Here is a 21227-nt window from a genome sequence, read left to right as displayed (position 1 = left end):
CTAGCAGCCTGGTAGAACGGGATCCAGGCTCCATCCCGCTGGTTGTTTGCTAACCAGCTGACCTTGGACATGTGACCACGCCCTCTGAGCCTCAATCTCTTCACCTGGAAAGTGTTGAAATGCATGCGTCACACATATCGCTTGGAGAATTAAATAAGAAACCACATGTAATGGACATTTATTTATTCATCCATCTGCCACTGTCACCAGTGGCTCGCATAGTGCCACCTCTAATAAACAAGGCTTTAAAAAATGATGGTTCCTGTCTGTAGTGCCAAGGGTCGAGGCTACTGGATTTGGACAAACTGGGAAAGAACTGAGGAGCTGAAGGTAGCTGTAATATGCCCTTTATTCAACTAGTAGTGGCTTGCAGACAGACATGGGGACATTCGTCTTCATTTAGCTCCTGGAGGCAGGCGAGTTAATGTAGGAAGCTTTCCACCACCCCCCCAGGCAGAAAGCCTTGAGTCCTTATGTAGTAGCCAGAACAACAGTGAACACTAATGATGATTACTTAGGAACAAGTGGCATCTGCCAGCTTAATCAAAGTTATGCAAAACAATCGGGCACCTTGTGGCCTTTAGGTGAGAAAGCCTAATTTAACTCATTCTCCCCCCACCCTCTCAGTCCTGGGCCAGGTTTTCAGAGTGAATTTTTAGGACTGCGTTTTAACTGGAATGGGGCTGGTGTACCAGGGATCAGCCTTCCACATGTTGCTCTGGGAAACCCTCATCCAGAAGCTGGCAGGAACTTGGACCCTCCACGCTAAGCCCTTTCCTGTTGTTGGCCTGGCAGCCTTAATTATGTGCTCGGGTGTCAAGGAGCTTTTCTGGTTGCAAAGTCAATGAGAAGCTGATGAAATTAAGGAAGGGTCTGGAATAATAAAAGGACAGCAAATTTGGACCCATCGAGTTACACAGTATCAGACATAGCGTGATGATCCCTCATCTCTCCTTATGCACAGGAAGAAACTTATACCCAGGAAGAGGGTGTGACTTGCTTGGAGCCACACAGTAAGTTAGCAACAACCCCTAGATTGGGATACAGACTTCGGGATTTCCAATCCAGACCACATCTTTTTTACTTGTAGAAGTGGCTTTTATGCTGGTGAACTTGAAAGCAACATTTGTTAGACATCATGTACCGGGTGGATGGTTGCAAATGGAATGTGAGTGCCCAGACAACCGTGTCCTTTATGAAGCACTACTGAACACTCTGCACAGGACCCTCTGGCTGGGAAGGCACAGAGTGGCCAGGAGAGGGTGGGTATCCGGGAACCATAGAGCGGCCAGGGGAGGGTGGGCATCCGGGAACCACAGAGCGGCCAGGAGAGGGTGGGCATCCGGGAACCACAGAGCGGTCAGGAGAGGGTGGGCATCCGGGAACCACAGAGCGGCCAGGAGAGGGTGGGCATCCGGGAACCACAGAGCGGTCAGGAGAGGGTGGGCATCCGGGAACCACAGAGCAGCCAGGAGAGGGTGGGCATCCGGGAACCACAGAGCGGCCAGGAGAGGGTGGGCATCCGGGAACCACAGAGTGGTCAGGAGGTGATGGGCATCCAGGAACCACAGAGCGGCCAGGAGAGGGTGGGCATCCGGGAACCACAGAGTGGTCAGGAGGGGATGTGCATCCGGGAACCACAGAGCGGCCAGGAGAGGGTGGGCATCCGGGAACCACAGAGTGGTCAGGAGGTGATGGGCATCCGGGAACCACAGAGCGGCCAGGAGAGGGTGGGCATCCGGGAACCACAGAGTGGTCAGGAGGGGATGTGCATCCAGGAACCACAGAGCGGCCAGGAGAGGGTGGGCATCCGGGAACCACAGAGTGGTCAGGAGGGGATGTGCATCCGGGAACCACAGAGCGGCCAGGAGAGGGTGGGCATCCGGGAACCACAGAGTGGTCAGGAGGGGATGTGCATCCGGGAACCACAGAGCGGCCAGGAGAGGGTGGGCATCCAGGAACCACAGAGCGGCCAGGAGAGGGTGGGCATCCAGGAACCACAGAGTGGTCAGGAGAGGGTGGGCATCCAGGAACCACAGAATGGTCAGGAGGTGATGTGCATCCGGGAACCACAGAGCGGTCAGGAGAGGGTGGGCATCCGGGAACCACAGAGTGGTCAGGAGGGGATGTGCATCCGGGAACCACAGAGCGGCCAGGAGAGGGTGGGCATCCAGGAACCACAGAGCGGCCAGGAGAGGGTGGGCATCCGGGAACCACAGAGTGGTCAGGAGGTGATGGGCATCCAGGAACCACAGAGTGGTCAGGAGAGGGTGGGCATCCAGGAACCACAGAATGGTCAGGAGGTGATGTGCATCCGGGAACCACAGAGCGGTCAGGAGAGGGTGGGCATCCGGGAACCACAGAGTGGTCAGGAGGGGATGTGCATCCGGGAACCACAGAGCGGCCAGGAGAGGGTGGGCATCCGGGAACCACAGAGTGGTCAGGAGGGGATGTGCATCCGGGAACCACAGAGCGGCCAGGAGAGGGTGGGCATCCAGGAACCACAGAGCGGCCAGGAGAGGGTGGGCATCAAGGAACCACAGAGTGGTCAGGAGAGGGTGGGCATCCAGGAACCACAGAATGGTCAGGAGGTGATGGGCATCCGGGAACCACAGAGTGGTCAGGAGAGGGTGGGCATCCGGGAACCACAGAGTGGTCAGGAGAGGGTGGGCATCCAGGAACAACACCATGCAAAGGCATCTGTTCATTCACTTCTCCATTCCTTCCCTGCAACATGTACTGAACACCTGTCATGTCTGGTGAACAATGCTACTTGTCTGACCTCTCTTCCTGGGCAAGAAAGAGGATGGGAAACTCTACCTAGGCTGGGCTCCAAGATCTGGGGGCTGGGTATGGAGTTGTGCAGCTGGCCGTCGGCTTTGGAAGCAGGTCTGGCAGCAGGGACAACTAGGGGGCTTGTCCCACTGGAGGGGGAGCCAAGACGCCAGAGACATCAGAAACGTCCCATCAGCAGGAGGAATCCGCCTTGTGTAGAGCCGGGAGTCAGCTGCAGAGAGTGGGCAGAGGTAGCACAGGTTCAGGCAGGCCCAGAAGGGCACCCAGAGTTCCCCACAGGGACCTGCAGGAGAGCAGATGGGAGGAAGGGGACAGCCAAGGGAGGGGGAGGGCACGTGGCTTTGATAACATTTATCAGTGCTGAGTGAGTTGGGTACTTCAGCATGGACTGACAGGTGATGATGGGTTTTAACTGTTTTCCTTAAAGGGACTGAGGGCAGGAGAAGCCCAGCCAAGGGACACTACACATTGGTGGTTCCCGGCCCTTCTCCATCTGTGTCCTGACACCATTGATGCACACGACACCATCTCATTAGTAACACACACCAGGAGGAAAGAAAAATGGGAGGAAGCCATCTCAGTAAATGCTTCCACTTTCCTTGTAGGGGATGCATATGGAACTGGGAAAAGACTTTCAGAAAGTCTGCTATCACCCCCTTACCCCAGGAATGTGCCTTCCTTGTTAGGAATTGCAGCTGTGGACAGAAAGAGAGGGGGCCAAAAGCACAGGTGCAGAGTCTGTTACAACATTTACTGAACATTCATGGTGTGCAGAGTGCTGGGCGTAGTACTAGGTTAGAAGGAAATGCAACAGATTCAATGGCTACTGGAAGCCTCACAAAAGTTCCATTTCATTTGAACTCAGGGCACACTGGTTATGCTTACAAGACACGTGTCACCAAACCACGGAAACACATCCATGTTCATTCAACACTACATGCTTATGACATGAGATAACCACAGTAACTGGGGCGTGAGAAGCCACTGAAACACACACCTTAATAAAGGAGTAAAGACACAACTCTCCATTCCCATGCTCAAGTTCTAACTTGCCGCTCTGGTGCCAAGTGGAAGCTACTAGAAGATACTAGAAAATTCCAGAAAGTCAATGACTTTTTCTTAACTCTATTAGCCACTTTATTTCAAATTCAAATTATTAATCCACTTCAGCATGACAGAAAGGCTGTTAAACAAGGACTAGAATAGCATGATGTTAATATTTTTTTTAAAGACTAATATAACTTCCCAACAATCAGACACAGATTCTGAAAGTTAATTCAGAGCTGCTTTCTACTTTCCAAAAAAAGCTTCCTTACGTGAAAGACCTTCCAGTAAATTTAGTGACCAGAGGCATTTCACTGCTCTACATCAGGGAAATTTTGTTTATATTTTTACGTGCTTTTTAAATATTTCTAAGGAGGGTTGCCAGATAAAATACAGGATGTATTTTAGTGCACAGCTCATACTTCTACTAAAAGCTGTTCATTGCTTGCCTGAAATTATAATTTAGCTGGCATCTGTATTTGTATTAGCCAAATCTGGGAACCTTATTTTTTTAGGTTAACATACCTTTGGAACTTCCAGAGGTTCCCAATAATGAGAGAGCCTAATTTATCTTCATTCATATGCTAACACGGTTGGAGGGAAAGACTTACTCTTTTGGCAGGAAAAGTGCAGATAAGGTAGGACTTACATATTGGAGGTCCTTTTTTATTTCTTATGCCTTTTATTACCATGTTAGCAGTGCCTATTTTAGTGGGTTGAATGTTTACCTTGAAATCTTTGACCGACATGGCTGGTGATAGTAGAATTAGATTCCAGTCTGGCTTGGAAAGTCCCTTGTAATAGTTATGCCCTCAAGAATGTCTTTTCAGCACAGGACCATTTCCCCATCTTGTCAAATTATGCATCTGTTATGCTGGTCCTCATCATTTGTTACTCTAGTTCTTTATCCCTTGCAATCCCTGGCTCTGTGCTCCACACAGAGTGTCAGGCCTGATCATCCACTGTCTCCTGAGAACAGAAAGCAAAGCTCACTTCTCAGATGCTTAGAGGCATGAAGCTATGAACAGGGTGTCTCTGTTTATTTACTTGTCACATGAACATGTAAACTTGCTTCTTTCAAAAATAGCCACATTAATTTACTTCATCTATTTAAACAGGACAATGTTGCTCTAAAGAAAAAAAGTGCTAGTACACTGGACTGACCCGGAACTATTCTAGAAATGTGCTTCCTGGGGTCACAGTCCATATCCTCTTTGAGATTTCTACATTAGAGGGAAGAGATTACAATGCTAATTTTGCAAAGAAATGAAGTTCACGTGAAATGTTAACTATGCTGGAGGCATGTCCAATGATAACACTTGCTAAATTCCAGCACCCATTAACTATTCTTTTTTAAAAAACACACCAGAGTATACTTACATGTTTCAATTGCACACGTTCATACGTAAAATGAACCAATTATTAGCAAGTACAAAGTTTGTATTTAAAGGCATAGACAGCTTTGGCAAACGAAAAGCTATTTGTCAATGGAGCGCCAGTTTGAGTGTGGGCCTGATGAGGCTCTTTCCCTCCTTTGGCCAGGTATACATGACTTTGTACCTGGAGGTCCTTTCTGGAAAAGAGGACGTGTAGAAGAATGTGAGAAATTAAGTTGAGGCAAAGGAGTCATGAGGTATAATGTCCCACAAAAAAGAGAAATGAAGTAGTTTGTATCATTAAAATAGATATAACTATGAGCCTCTGCCACTGCAGATTTCCTACAGGCCTCCCATACAGCCATGTGCCTCATACGCTTTTCTTTTTACTGTTAAGCTCTAAATTCCTTTTTTCAGACATTTCTGACTGCTATTCTGATGATCACACAAGCTCGTGTCTCTGAGTGTCCGGGACCAACCCCACGCCGGAGAAATCAGGCCATTCTCACCCCTGACAATGACCCGGAGGGTGCGCGGCCCGTTTCCTCGGTGTTCATGGGGAGGGTGGGTGGCTACAGCATTTCCAAGAAAGAGTGATGGACTCCCTGGGGCCAAGCAACACCCCCAATTCTGCATGAGCAGAAAAAGCAGAGGGGAGAAGTGTATATCACTTTATAGTGGCCTGGGAGCCTGCCATGGATGTTCTAGAACCTTCTAAAGCTCAGTGGGGTTTACATTGCCATTCTAAATGCTTGCTTGGCCTTTCCTTTTGTAGCACGAGCCCTAGTGGACGCCTGTCACTGGCCTGCTAAGGTTTTTTCTGATGGTGAATATTCCCCCGAATTTTCTGCTTTAAATTTCCTGGAAACCAAGTTGTGCCCGGGCTCCAGTAGGCCTTCGGCTCAACCCAGAGGTGGGGTGAAAGCAGAGGGGGAGAAGCTGGCCTGGACATGGAGCCTTCTTCCTCCTCCCCTCCTGCTCTCTTCCTTCACCTCTGCTCTCTTTCTCTTCCTCCTCCCTCTCCTGCTCTCTTCCTCCCCTCCCCATCCACTTCCTCCCCTCCCCTCCTCCCTTCCTCCTCTTTCTCCCCTCCCCCTCTGCTCTCTTCCTCCTCCCCCTCCTCTGCTCTCTTCCTCTTCCTCCTGCCCTTCAGCTCTCTTCCTCCTCCTCTTCGCCCCCCAGCTGGCTGCCCAGGCCATCACTGGGGCGGCGCCAAGGGGCTCATGTGGCTGTAGGAGCCCCTGGACAGCCACGCCCGGGCTGTCCTGCCTTCCTCCTCCACCTCCTGCTCTCTTCCTCCGCCTCCCCTGCCCTTCCTGCTCTCTTCCTCCTCCTCCCCCTCTGCTATCTTCCTCCTCTTCCCCTCCCCCCTCTGCTCTCTTCCTCCCCCTCCCTGCCCTTCCTGCTCTCTTCCTCCTCCTCCCCTGCCCTTCCTGATCTCTTCCTCCTCCTCCCCTGCCCTTCCTGCTCTCTTCCTCCTCCTCCCCTGCCCTTCCTGATCTCTTCCTCCTCCTCCCCTGCCCTTCCTGCTCTCTACCTCCCCCTCCCCTGCCCTTCCTGCTCTCTTCCTCCTCCTCCCCTGCCCTTCCTGATCTCTTCCTCCTCCTCCCCTGCCCTTCCTGCTCTCTTCCTCCCCCTCCCCTGCCCTTCCTGATCTCTTCCTCCTCCTCCCCTGCCCTTCCTGCTCTCTACCTCCCCCTCCCCTGCCCTTCCTGCTCTCTTCCTCCCCCTCCCCTGCCCTTCCTGATCTCTTCCTCCTCCTCCCCTGCCCTTCCTGATCTCTTCCTCCTCCTCCCCTGCCCTTCCTGATCTCTTCCTCCTCCTCCCCTGCCCTTCCTGCTCTCTTCCTCCTCTTCCCCTCCCCCTCCTGCTCTCTTCCTCCCCCTCCACTCCCCTCCCCGCTCTCTTCCTCCTCCTCCCCTCCCCTTCCTGCTCTCTTCCTCCTCTTCCCCTCCCCCTCCTGCTCTCTTCCTCCTCCTCCCCTCCCCTTCCTGCTCTCTTCTTCCCCCTCCCCTGCCCTTCCTGCTCTCTTCCTCCTCTTCCCCTCCCCCTCCTGCTCTCTTCCTCCTCCTCCCCTGCCCTTCCTGCTCTCTTCCTCCTCCTCCCCTGCCCTTCCTGCTCTCTTCCTCCTCTTCCCCTCCCCCCTCTGTTCTCTTCCTCCCCCTCCACTCCCCCTCCTGCTCTCTTCCTCCCCCTCCACTCCCCTTTCTGATCTCTTCCTCCTCCTCCCCTCCCCCTCCTGCTCTCTTCCTCCTCCTCCCCTGCCCTTCCTGCTCTCTTCCTCCTCCTCCCCTCCCCTTCCTGCTCTCTTCCTCCTCCTCCCCTCCCCTTCCTGCTCTCTTCTTCCTCCTCCCCTGCCCTTCCTGCTCTCTTCCTCCTCCTCCCCTCCCCCTCCTACTCTCTTCCTCCTCCTCCCCTCCCCCTCCTGCTCTCTTCTTCCCCCTCCCCTCCCCCTCTGCTCTCTTCCTCCTCCCCTTCCTTCTCCTCCTCGCCCCCAGCTGCTGCCCAGGTCCAGGCCCAGGACATCACTGGGGCGGCGCCAAGGGGCTCATGTGGGTGTAGGAGCCCCTGGACAGCGACGCCCCGGTGGTCCTGCCTTCCTCCTCCTCCCCCACCTCGCCCCGCGCCCCTGGTGGGCCGGGCCGGGGGCAGCAGGGGAAGGTGGCCAAGAAGCCCAGGCGGAAGCGCTTGTTCATGAAGCAGTAGATGATGGGGTTGACGCAGGCGGACGTGTAGGAGAGCAGCAGGATGAAGGAGATGGGGGTCCCTGAGAGGCGGCGCTCGGCCGAGGCCGTGTCGTAGGCGCGCCAGGCGTTGGCGCTGAAGATGGGCATCCAGCACAGGAAGAAGAGGACCACGATGACGATGAGCATGCGGATCACCCGCTTCTTGGCCAGCAGGTTGGCGGCGGAGCTGCTGCTCCGGACGCGGCTGACCCTGCTGCTGCTGGTGGACAGGGGCCGCAGCGCCAGCCTCCCCGGGCGCCGGGGCCGCTGCAGGTAGCAGCCATCGCTGTCGTCGAACCTGCCGCTGCTGCTGGTGCTCGGTTTCCTTTCTGGGGGAGGAAGAGACGGCGCTGACTGCTCGGGTGTAGTAGTGCTGGCTGCATGGAAGGCAAGACCACCCACCCACCCACCCACCCAATCAAGAGGGCCGATCCAAACTTGAACCTTGGCCCTGCATGGATAGGCGTGAGCGTTCATCCATACTTGTTCTCGCCTTGGAACAAAAAGCTACTTAAAAGGAATGCAATATCCATGTACTCTACTATAGAATAAGACTAACAGCCATGTAGGCTAAAAGGCAAAGATTGTTAAAGAAGGAACGAGTAGTCACACTTTCCTCCTACTTTTCCTTAGATCCAGGGAGGAAGTTTTCTGCTTGGTTGATAAGATTCCAGATTGCTTTTATTAGGAATCTGGGTAATAAGAAAAAAATCCCAAGAAAACCAGAGGAGCTGGAGAGACATCTGCAGGATAAAGAGTCCAGCGAGAAGGTGGAGAGAAAAGGGGAAAGGTGGTATCAGCAAGATGCTGGGGTCACCGTTAGCAGACAGTGGGCTGTGCTAAAACAGGGAGGAGTGAGGCTTGGTGGCAACTTCAGTGTGAGAAGGGAAGAGAAGAGAAAGGGTGGAGAAAAAAGCTGGGCTGTAGCTTATAAATCAAAGCTCTTCCAATTTCTTTGGAGAGACACAGAACAAGCTAAAACTATAAGTAGCTTTGGTAGCTCGGAGTTGTTGGTCCATTTGAATGCAACATTATAGAAAGCCTGGGACACATGGGCCCTCAGCTTATAACTGGGTTACGTGTGTCTTTTTATTGCACCCAGAATGCTTTTGAGAGGAATTATTTCTGCATTTTACAGATGAGAAACTAGAGAGACTGGGTCTCCTGACTGCGTCCCATGACACACAGTCCCATCATGAATACTTTCAGAACTGACCAGTGTACTCCATTCTAGCAATCTCTATTTAAAATGACACAAAACAAGCTTTTGTGCTCTTGTGGCATAAACATACAGATAACAGATAGTTACCTTTAGCAGATTTCTTCTGGCTAGCTTCAAATTTTATTCCTTGGTAGAGTTCCAAAGAGATTAATCCATATGCCACCATCATCACAATTCCAGGAATAATAAAGAGGATGAGTAACAGGAATGTGTGCCTAATAAAATTAGAAGAAATCCAATAATACGAGGCCTCCAAACTCCAGTGGGAAGGAATGACTAGGGTACATGTGTCTTTTAACTGGTTTGAGCAAACACTAGTTACTAACATTTAATATTCTTGGAAGTTTTATGTTTGGAGGTTCAATCATTGTAAGTTGTTTACTTTTACTCTTTTTTTTTAGGATACAGGACTCTGATGAAGGACTAGTTAAATTACAAAAAGTTGACATAATTCTGTGCCTGGAATAAGTCTATATACTGAAAATAATTTAAGCTTAAAAAGGATGAATGTGTATGAATTATATTTTAATAATGCTGTTACCAAGAAAACCTCATACCAATGAGAGCTTCCATTCACTGAGGGTTTATACTTTGTAGCACATATTACTACAAAATATTACTACAATCGGCTCTTGTAATTACCACTTAGTTAGGTAATTATTATCCTAATGCCTATATTTGAGATGAGGAAACTGAGACTTAAAGAGATTAAATAACTTGTCCCACCGTCACACAATCAGTGGCAGACTGTACCCCAGAACCGGTGCTTGGAAGCATCACATTATGAACAACAGAATAATCAAATGCTTAGGAAGGGGCGATGGAAAACCTTCTTGGTTTTGTAAAATACTGGATTCCAGCTGTTTGTGAGCAGCTCGGAACTTTCCACAGGCACCCATTTTCCATGACCCTGCAAAGCTGGCACAGTGGTGTGGATCTAGCGCCTGGCGAGGTGGAGCTATGCTTTCTCTAAACACGTTTGATTCCTGAGGATTCACAGCTTCCCCCTTTTATGAGTCTGGCCCCTAAATCACTTTTGCAGTCTGGTATGCATAAGGTTACACAATTAGGCCATAAAATTGTCAGAGGCTCACAGTGGCTGGGCCATTTCTCATTTCAATTAGACATGTTTTGATAAGATTCCTTTTCAAGTCTTGGAAATATCTCTTCTTTGCAATGTAATTCTGTGTGTGTGTGTGCGTGTTCCTAGACTGAAAGGAAAGGAGGAAGGCAAAAGAAGCGGAGATGATCTCAGTTTGGGGCTGTTTCTACATGTCCCGTTCCCTGCTTCTAAAACCTCCTTGAAATGAGTAAACCTAATACCCTGAATTTGCATAGCCTTTTTATAACAACATTTTTATACACATGCTGTCCTTTGAACCTGACAGCCACCCAATGAGGTAGATTTAAAACATATCTATGTTATTAAATCCTTGGAGAGATAAGGAGCCTGAAGCTTAGAGAGGTTATGTGAATTTGCCCAAGGTCACCCAGCTAGTGAGCAAAAGACCCAGTACTAGAATATTGCCTCTTTATTTCTGGTAAGGTGGTCTGGATAAGTACCAGAGTTATGGCTCTTAAAACAACCAATTGGGATTCTTTGTTCTGTCTTTGATTCTTCAGAAAATCATAGCTCTCCATGTCATTTTGCCTGACCCCAACTTGAGCCCTTAGAGGCATCCTGCATAGTGATTAAGCCACAGAGGCTCTGCCCGTTCTCAGGTTCGGGAGTTTGGGCAACTTAACCTTACAAGTCTCAGTCTCCTCAACTGTGAAATGGGCCTCATAATAGTAGTATTACTCTCTAGTGTTCTGAGAGGATTGATTAATATCCATGCGGCATTTTAAAAAAGAACATTCCAGCCAAGTGTTCGCTATCACTGTTATCCTACAAGGTTAGAATGACCCTGCCCTAGCAGTTTCCAGGAAGCTGATCCTCTGACCACTCTGGGTAAGACATTCCAGTTTTTTATAATATTACACAATTATATCAAATTGTATTTTAAAAACTAAACACCATGCAACCTTACCAGGACTGCTGCATGACGTCATTGGGCAGGAGAAAGCGGCACATGTTTGCGGTCTGGTTGTTACTTTTGGTAAAAGGCACCAAGTTGCTATAGATGGGATACGGAGTCATGATGGTGAAGGAGAGGCACCAGGTAGCGGCAATCACCTTCAAAGCGTGGGACTTTGTTTGCCAGACACGGGACTGTAAGGGTTTGCAAATCGCACCGTATCTCTCCAGGGATATCGCTACCAAATTAAAGGTGGATACACTCACCGAGGTGCCTGGGAAAGGAACAAAGAAGTTGGGCATGTTGACTCTGAAATCCAAAGTTTATTTGCACATTAGCTTAAGCATATCTGATCCACTCAGGTTTGGTATCAAAGAAAAATGCTCAGAGGGTAAAGAAATACTGTGTATGTATATTTTTGAAAGACGATTTCTTCCCAGCTTTGTTCCAAAAGGATTTAAGGCAGTTAAAGAAATGTATTTGTAAAATACAACTCATGGCCAATTTTTTATTGAGCTTTGATTCCAACCGAAGTCCTGCTTAGGCTGAAGGTGTTCATTAATTAATAACCAAGGAGAAGAAATGTGTTCTTAACCCACAGAAGAGGTTTTCAAAACGCCTGAAGAACAGCTCTAGTTTCTGAGCATGATCTGCATAGTTAAATGACCTTAAAACCCCAAGATTCTCAAGAACTCTGTGACCCTGAAAAGTCACTGGGGTCTGAGCTGGAGGCATCGAGACTTTTTCTGAAAATTTCGAGTACATGCTGTTCTTAAGTGTGGAACATTCTGAATTTTGAACTGTAGTTTGTTGAAAAAAATCCATAGGAAAAAAAGTGGAGGGGAGAAGTTCTAGACTGTCACTAATAGTTTCTCTGCATGGAGCCTAGGGTCTTCTTCCTTTCTTCTTTTTTTAAAGGCAAGCATAAAACAAAGTTTATTGAGGAAGAGAAAGATAGGTTTACAAAGCTACAGAGCACAGCTTACAGAGCAAGATGTGCTTGCCATAGACAGTAAACAGGCATCCATCGCCTGGGCAAAGAAGCTGGGGTCCTCCTTATTCTTTTTGGCTTTTCTGTATTTTTTTTTTTTTTTTTTGCAGTTTTGGCTGGGGCTGGGCTCGAACCTTCCACCCCTTGTAAATGGGGCCTGCGCCCTACTCCTTGAGCCACAGACACTGCCCTTTTCTGTATTTTTAGAATGAGCATGCACCACCATTACAGTGGGAAAGACATCCAATACATTTCATTTAAAAACCTGTCAAAAGGTTAATTTCTTCTAAGCTTTTTATTGTATATGCGTGTATATTATAATGACTTATCCCCTTAAAATTCTCGGTAGAAACCTTCAGCTATCAATTCTGTTAATTTTTCTGATATTCACTTATCATGATTTTTTAAATTTCAGAATTAATAAAAATTTGGAATCCTTAGATTCTCACTATGTTTATGGATATAAATTAAATTTCTGAAACTATGTCCAAACATGTTCTTTTTCTAGGGAGGTTAGTTTTCTTTAGAGTCTAAAGGGATCTGTGACCCCAAAACTGTTACCTAAAAACTCATGTTCTGGGATCGGATTTGCTGTGTTTTACTGGACTTTACCCTAAAGATTTGATGACATTTTGAGTCGAGAGTATAATCCCAAATTCCATAGAATCAAACGTGTGTGATGGATTCCCTTTAACTATAAACTCACTGTCAGCCATCCTTTTTCTTTTCTTTTTTTTTTTTTCTTCTGCAAATTAGGAGTTTAATGAATGCTAATTGTTAGTAACAACATTAAAGAGACAGCAGAATTGAGAGAAGAATCTAAATTACTGGAATTAGAAATCTAACAAAATCACAAATATTTGCAGAATTATCTTGCTTTTCTCTTCTGCCCTTAAACGTTTTTTTATTGAGTTGAAATTCATACAATATAAAGTTAACCATTTTAAACTTAATTCCAGGGCATTCACAACCGTGCAAACCCTCATTTCTAAATCTCCTTTTGCATACTCTGGTTAAGGTTCTCAGATAATATTACCAGAGGATAGATGTGGATGGCTCTTGAGTCTGAAACACTGTGAAATGCTAGTTATCATTGCTTCATTATTTAACAATGAGCGACCCATTTCATTTGTAAGTTCTTTATTCTTATGAGAACTTGGACACAGATTGACACATTCTTGGTTATTTGTTGGTGGCACAAGGGTCAGTAATTTATCATCATTTTGGGAGTGCTGAATCCTGCTTCCTCAATTGGGAAAAAATAAAGACTTAAAGCTTTCTGGTCATTGAAGACTGGCGTAGCCCAGGTCGGCTCTGCATATTTTACAAGGCTTGTGTCAGAACAAAAAATAATTCCTACTTCTCCTGCTAAGAAAGGCCTTTCTAGTTCTCAGAAAGGGCAAGGGACAAGGCAATCTGGCAGACAGAGGCGTCTGAGAAGCATGTTTTTGTTCAGATTCTGGAGGACCACAGCAGTTGTCAAGCAGAGGCTGCATGCTCAGCTCTGTAGTGGCTGCTAATCTGCGTTCCAACCCCAGCTCCATTGATCACTGCTGTGTGTTTTTAGGTACATTGTGACCCTCTCTGTACCTCTGTTCTATCCTTGGTGAGACAGGGAAGGATAATTATATTTACTTAATGGGATGGCTGGGAGATCAGATCAGGGAAAGTAAAAACCTTTATAATATGTGGTACATAACTCAAAAAATATTAGCTCTCATTTTGTTTAGTCTTGTTTATTATTATCATCATTTTAATGGCACGGGTGGAGAGCTGCATGTCTTAGCCAATCAGGGTCAGCTTAGTGACCTTCCAGCCCCCAGAGCAAATTTAACTCCTCATTCAGGGGCAAAGACATCACTCTCTCCCTCCCTGAGATGGTCCCAGCTTTGAGGGGAACAGGCTGGGAAGTGGATCCTGAGAAGAACATCTGTAGTAGAACTGTCTTCCATCTGTAGATGGAACTGGTCTTCAAACAGCCCCTGCTCCCTAAGAAAATAAGAGGAATAACAGCAAAGAACCCTCCTTTGTAACCCCTATCATCCCTACAAGCCATGATTCCAGTTGGGTGGAGAGGTTGGGATAGTCCACAGCTTCCAGAAAGAGATAGAACAGCTTCACATTTCTTTTGAATCTCTCTTCCCTTGGAACAGAAGGGAGAACAATTCACCTCCTCTGTGCTTTCATATTAACTTACGTCACTCTTAGACACTGACTTCTGACATGCATGATAGGGACCAACTTCTGGGGACACATGAGGACAGACTCGTGGTAAAGCAGCACCACACAGCCCTGCACGGCCAGATGTCCTGTGTTCAGCGTTCAGCAGGGCTCCTCCGTGGTGGCCGAGTGGGCTCTGGGGCCGGTCACCGGCAGCAAGTGCTTACCCATGAAGTAGGTGGTGGTCTTGCAAACAGCACTCCCGAAGATGAAGTCCTTGAGCAGGTTGGGGATGAGGTTGAAGGGCATGCAGAAGAGACAGAGCATGAGGTCGCTGACAGCCAGGGACAGCAGGAAGATGTTGGTGACGGTTCTCATCCTCTTGTTCCGAATCAGCACAGTGATGACCAGTGAGTTTCCTAGCACGCTGAGTAGGAATATGAGGGAGTACAGGAGAATTTGCACCGCCGGCTGCCACTCTGCAGAGATTTGCAGGAAAAGGACAGAGGGGTGAGGTTATGAGAGCAGAATGCGAAAACCTCAGCATACCCAGTGAGCGGTTATTTCCGGCCCATTTCCCCCCGCAGGGGTACGCACCCCAAACCCAGTGATTCCTGTTCGGACAACATTTTGCAGAAACTAGCTGAAGAAAGCCCAAAGTGAATCATTTGTTTTTTAAAGGATGGCTTGTTAAAGGACCACTCAGGGCACCACTTTTTTCTTAAGAACAAAGCTTCAAGTGAACAGGGATGGCTTTCTTTCCTAGCTGCTAAGCATCATTTCGCTGTAATCACTTCACGCTGGGTTTCCCCCCAAGAAAAGGCATCGGCTACGTGTTGACAGCACCTTTTCTACGATGCTTGTAAGTTCAAGCTCAGACACTTGTACTACCCTCTCGCGGCACTCAGCTCGTCCTCCCACTGCTTTTGTTTCCCCCAAGCCCTATTCATGAACGCCCGGCTCTGCCGTGAGAACAATAAGAATATTTGACTCTATTCTGCTTTCTGATCTCTTATCCAAACTTCGAACACATGACTTTATCCAGCCTTCTCTCACAAGGACTTTGTTATATTTTCTTTATCAGCCTTTGCTTTTGCTGATTTCTCCCGCAACTCGCCAGTTTTCTGAATTAAAATAACAGTCTCCGACACCTACCTTTGGAAGGGTGAGGCCGATCCAAGCAGAAAAGGGTCCCATTCTCAAGCCCAAGTTCGCAGGGAGGAGTGATGTTGCTTGCATTCGCGAGAAGGCTGTCAACCTCGTCCATCCTTGTCTCTGCTTCCCATCCAGTGCTGCACGCTGGTGAATTGCTCACTCCCGGCTCATTCCTCTCATGACTGGAGAGTCTCCCCAATGTAACCTGCCGTGGAGGGGCAGGGAGGGGGTGATTTGCAGGTGTGGGCTTTTTCAGCCATTCCTAAAGGCAGCTTGAGGGATGTTCACCACACTCAGCCCGGCTGGGCGAACATTTGCACTCCTGTTGTGGAAAAGGCAGCCAGTGCAAGCAAAGCCTGCTCCACCTTCCAGGCCCACCCCTCCCGCTCCCAGGCCAGTCTTGGGCCCTGAGCACAGACAGCCTGGCTGCAAGTTAACCCTTCCTGGAGTGTGGCTGCTTTTACACACACGTGCATGCACACACACACACACACACACACACACACAAGCTTCCCCAGTACCTCTCGTCCCTGCATCGGAACCTGTCACCGTCCCAGACATATGCAGAAGAAAGCCCAAACTCTCGGTGTGAGACAAGAACAATTAAATACGGTAACAGATACGATAATGCGGACCATCCGGCTGAAAGGACGCGGAGGGACTGCGTTTCTACCTCCATTTGTGAAAGCAATTAGTGCCTTTTTAGCTTTGGAACCATGCCCAGCAATGTATGTGGATATGACCGCTGGGTGGTTGTTAAGTTGTTACTAACCACAGTGTTATTTCTTGTGGTCTCTGCCCTTGCTCCCAGGAGGGAGCATTTGTGAATGTGTGAGCTCCCTGCATTTTTTTTTTTTTTTTTTTTTTGTAGAGACAGAGTCTCACTTTACTGCCCTCGGTAGAGTGCCGTGGCGTCACACGGCTCACAGCAACCTCCAGCTCTTGGGCTTATGTGATTCTCTTGCCTCAGCCTCCCAAGCAGCTGGGACTACAGGCGCCCGCCACAACGCCCAGCTATTTTTTTCTTGTTGCAGTTTGGCTGGGGCTGGGTTTGAACCCACCACCCTCGGCATATGGGGCCAGCGCCCTACTCACTGAGCCACAGGCGCCGCCTGTTCCCTGCATTTTTATCACAGAGAGAGTTAGGAAGACTTCCCACTCACTCCTGTATCCGTGCATCCACTCGCTCAGGGCGGATTTGTTGAGAGCCAACCATTTGCTAGGTGCCTTCCTAGCATGTCTGCAAATAACCAGCACCATCGCTTCAGGTAGTGTTAAGTGGCACAAAGGAAGTAAAGTGGGGAAATGTGACAGAGAGGAAAGGATTGTGGTGCTGATGTAGACGGAGTGGCCATAAGGGTCTCCTCAGGGAGGGCACTGCTGGATGACAAGAAGAAGGAAGTCTTATGAAGATTGGAGTGCTGCTTTCTACAGGAGTGGGGTTTTCAGCATAGATACAGCAAGTGCAAAGGCCCTGGGGTAGGAATGGCGGTCCCTTTATCTAGGTACAGCTAGATAAAGGTAGGAATGAGTGAGAGGCAGATAGCAGGAGGAGGCCAGAGAAGGGGCCAGCTGGGTTGGGGGGGGGTCTGGATTTTCCCTGAAGCTGTGGTGCTCCCCATTGCATAGATAGTCCCCTCAGTTCAGAGCCCCTGGAAAGCAGGTGACAACAGTCTCAGAAGATGCATTTCTGACACCCCGCTTGTCTGAGCTGACACTGAGACTTGGTGTCTTTGCTAGATAACTCTGGGGCCCCTTACGTACTGACAGTGCTTTCAGGAACAGAGCTTCGGCATATGGGGCCAGCGCCCTACTCACTGAGCCACAGGCGCCGAGTTCCTGCCAAACAGAGATGAACTAACTGGCATTTTTTTTTTTTTTTAACTGTTGATGTGGGGCTGGGAAGACAGTGGTGTGTCTTTTGTGTGACTACCTCATGTTCGAGCCACTTAGTCACAGAAACTAGAAGAGGTAGAGACGTTAGGAACTATGGGCCGTTATCCAGAGGACAGGCTTTGGCATCAGACAGACCCGGGATCGAATCCTGTCTTCACTGGTTACCTGCTGGGAAATACTGCTCATTTCCCAACCTCGCCAAGGCTCGTTTTCTTCATCCAAATGACTTCATGGATATTTTTCATCAAGATCACCTGAGTGAATTGAGGTAAGCGTCTGACACAGAAGAACTGTTTAAAAAATCATAGAGGAAAAAGCACTGGGGAGAGCCTTCTAGTAATGCTGCTGTTTTCCTTTTACAAATGAGAAAACAGACTCAGAGTGGTCGCAGGATCTGCTGGTGAGAACCCGTGGCAGATGTCCCTTGAGGACCCTTCAGACCCCCTCGTCATACCCCAGGATGTGGCTTTTCATTGTTATTTTGGCATCTCAGAGCCTTTTGGGAGCCTGGGTTCCCATCTCTGCTCATTCTTCCTGCCATACATCCTTTTAGCAGAATTGTCCCTGTCCACAGACTGTGGACCCAGAGCCCAGTGTTCTGATTGGAAAGGGGAAAGCATTTAGGTTTCCAGCCCTAAGGGCAGCCAAATTTCACCTCATTGTCGTTCTCAGCAGCTGGCTGCTTAAACTGCCTCCAGCGGGCAGACATCACCAGCCACAGGGGTGCTGCCTACCGAGGTTGGTTGGGCCTTCACAGCTGTGGGGACAGTGCTCCTGCAGGATCGAGGGCCAGGAAAGCAGGGGGCCTGGGCGCCGACCTGCCCTGAACCAAAATGGAGCCCAGTTTGGGGCAAGTTCCTCTTTCTCTCCCTCCTTCCTTCTTTTCTATCAATTCTGTTCTTTTCTGCTCACTGGTTGGCAGGGAGTGGGAGTGGGTGCTAGAGACACCGTGAACTCGCAAGTAGGGGGCAGCAAATGCAGGGGTTGTATTACACAAACTTTAGCACACATCTGGATTGCCCGGGTTAGTGGTTTAAAAGTGGGTGTTTCCAGACTCTTGTAAGAGATTCACCTGGGTTCATGCCCTGTCCAGTACTGTGTAGTTCAGGGAGAGGGGAGGCATTTAAAGTATTCCAGTTGAATTCAGTCAGTTGGTTGATCAATTCACCCAGAATTGTGCCTAATCAGAGGACAGGGCTGTACACAGGCTGGAAATCTGCATTTTAATCTAGCATTCCTGGGGGTTGGGAGTCCAGTGATCTCCAGATCTCTTGCGGGGAAGCTCCTTGAGAGCCATGAAAAACACAAAGGTAGGCATCAAACTACGGAAATCCAAGCCCGATCTGTGCTCCTGGCCAGCTGAGGGATGTGAACAAATTACTTATTCTGGACCTCTGTTTGCTCATCTGTAACAGGGGTGAAATGATGTTGTGCATAAACAAAACAACACGAGGAGAGAACTTCGAACAATTACAGGAACACAGTGCTGGATACTAATTGTTATTATTAAAGTGTAAGAGTAACTCTAGGAATGCTCTATTTACCCATTGCCTTGGCCTCAGTAAGGGTTTCTGTCTTCAGTACTCCGGCACAGTGCCCAGCATTTACTAAGTATGTGCTTGGTAAATATGAATAAATAAAGAGGGAAAAATTAAAGGAGCCCATATTTTATTGCTTATTATGCCCTTTATAGCTCTATCACATTGTATTTTCTTTTTCTTTTCCTGGCCAACTCTCAGTTTGTGAGCTTGTTAGTTCTACTAAAAGTGTAGAACTACTTTTAGCTTTTTAGTTCTACTAAAAAGGAGCATTCCCGTGGAAGCTTCCAGCGCACTTTCAAGGGAGCAGCTGATGCATTTGCTGAGTGTCAGCCTGTGCTCCATTCCTCAGCACACGTCCAGCAAGCGCCAGGTGCTACGCCAGGTGCCAGGGCCTCACGAGCCGAGCAGACGGAATTCCCTCCCTCATGGGATTCCAGTCTCCTCCTGTGGGAGATGGGTGATTACTAGACTGCGCAAAGTGGAAATGCCCTGTCGCCTTACAGCCCTGTCCTCTGATCAGGCACAATTCTGGGTGAACTGATAAAACAGTGGACTGAATTCAATAGTTTAAATGCCTCCCCTCTCTCTGAACTACACCGTACTGGACAGGGCATGAGCCCAGGTGACTCCTGGTCCATGGAGCCACAGTCTGGGGGGACTGTCTTCTCTTGAAATCCCTGCCCCAGAAGGGGAAAAGAAACATAAGCAATTTCAGTGAGTTCCTGGGTAGTGAAATTACTAAATGTTCCCCAAACTAGTCTCCATTTTAACAATGGTTTTAAAATACCTAAAAGATTAATATGTACTTTTTTCCTCATGTCATTACAATTTTTTAAATTTATTTTTTAGACAGAGTCTCGTTTTGTTGCCTGGGCTGGAGTGCAGTGGTGTGATCACCTCTTACCACAATCTCACACTCCTGGGCTCCGTTGATCCTCCTGCCTCAGCCTCCCCAGTTGTTGGGACTATAGGTGCATGCCCCTAAGCCTGGCTACTTTTCTACTTTTTAGTAGGGATGAGGGTCTCACTATTGCTCAGGCTGGTCTCAAACTCCTGAGCTCAAGGGATCCTCCTGCTTCAGCCTCCTAGTGTGCAGGGATTACAGGCATAGGCCACTGCTTCTGGGTGCAAATTATTTTTTAATAAAGAAACATAGATAGGTATAAATATAACACAAATACATTTCAGGGCCCTACATCATTTATTTTCTATGTGGTGCCACTTTCAGAAAACTTTAGTCCAGAAGCCGGATAGTTACAGGTAATTCATCCTTCCCTTCCATTCCGTCTCCTCCCCTCCTCTCCCCTCCCTTCCCCTTCCCTCCCCTCCCTTCTGTCTTTCCTGTTTCTGAGACAAAGTCTCATTATGTCACCCTCAGTAGAGTACCATAGCGTCATAGCTCACTGCAACCAAAAACTCTTTAGGCTCAGTGATTCTCTTGCCTCAGCCTCCCAAGTAGCTGGGAGTACAGGTGCCCATCACAACGCCTGGCTTTTTTTTTTTTCAGAGGCAAGGTCTTGCTCTGGCTCAGGCTGGTCTCAAACTCTTGAGCTCAAGTGATCCACCTGTCTCGGCCTCCCAGAGTGCTAGGATTGTAGGCGTGAGCCACCATGCCCAGCCTAGTTACAGTAATTTCACGTTATGGGTGACTCAAGTTATAGGGCAGCCTGACATTTCTTACAAGTCTCTCACTTCTCTGCAGTCTCCTGCCACACTCTGATGCTCAGAATGTCACTCTTTAAATTCCTCACCTCTCAGTGAGACTTCTGCCAGGTTTCTTTTCCTTTCCTGTAACCATTTCAGCTTTCTGGAAGTGACTGCCTGGGACTTCCCTCCCTCCTCACAGGGGAGGGGAACCTGAGAACTTGGGGCCACACCGGGTCTTCTTGAATCTTGAGTGTAGCCTTTTGACCGAATCCAAACTTTCCAGAGCAAATCCTTTTACTCTGTGGATGAGCTGAGGCTCTCCTGCACCTCTGGTCAGAGGGCAGTGCGACACCACCCCCTTCAAGTTCCTTCCCCACTGACTGCCCTCCGTGGAGAAAGCACAGTTGATCCCTTCTGAGGAATAATCCCCTCCTCCCCCAAGAGAGGAAGGCCAGGCACCATTTTTATTTCAAGAGGCTGTCACTTAGCTGGGCTTTGGGCAAGCAACCTTGCTTCTCTGACTCTTCGTTTCCTCACAGCTATAAGTGGGTTCACAGTAATAACCCCTACCTCGGAGGCAGCTGGGATCTTACTTGTCACAATGTGTATAAAGCACCCCTCACAAGGCTTGGTGTGTCATAAAGGCTCAAGAAAT

General features: G+C 48.5%; 1 protein-coding gene across 1 annotated transcript; it reads right to left on the bottom strand.

Moving 5' to 3' along the window:
• Window positions 1–7684: 7684 nt before the first annotated feature.
• Window positions 7685–15798, bottom strand: CCKAR (cholecystokinin A receptor). The gene is made up of 5 exons (XM_053577515.1): window positions 15489–15798; window positions 14561–14812; window positions 11195–11456; window positions 9252–9379; window positions 7685–8271 (listed from the first exon to the last, which is right to left on the bottom strand). The coding sequence occupies exons 1-5, from the start codon at window positions 15598–15600 to the stop codon at window positions 7742–7744; spliced, it is 1284 nt and encodes a 427-aa protein (XP_053433490.1). The 5' UTR covers window positions 15601–15798; the 3' UTR covers window positions 7685–7741.
• Between the last annotated feature and the right edge of the window lie 5429 nt (window positions 15799–21227).

The sequence above is a fragment of the Nycticebus coucang genome, chromosome 23 (assembly GCF_027406575.1).
Source record: "Nycticebus coucang isolate mNycCou1 chromosome 23, mNycCou1.pri, whole genome shotgun sequence".
In the NCBI taxonomy this organism is placed as follows: domain Eukaryota; kingdom Metazoa; phylum Chordata; class Mammalia; order Primates; family Lorisidae; genus Nycticebus; species Nycticebus coucang.
The sequence above is the reverse complement of the archived record's forward strand: the minus strand, read 5'-3'. Positions and strand labels throughout refer to the sequence as shown.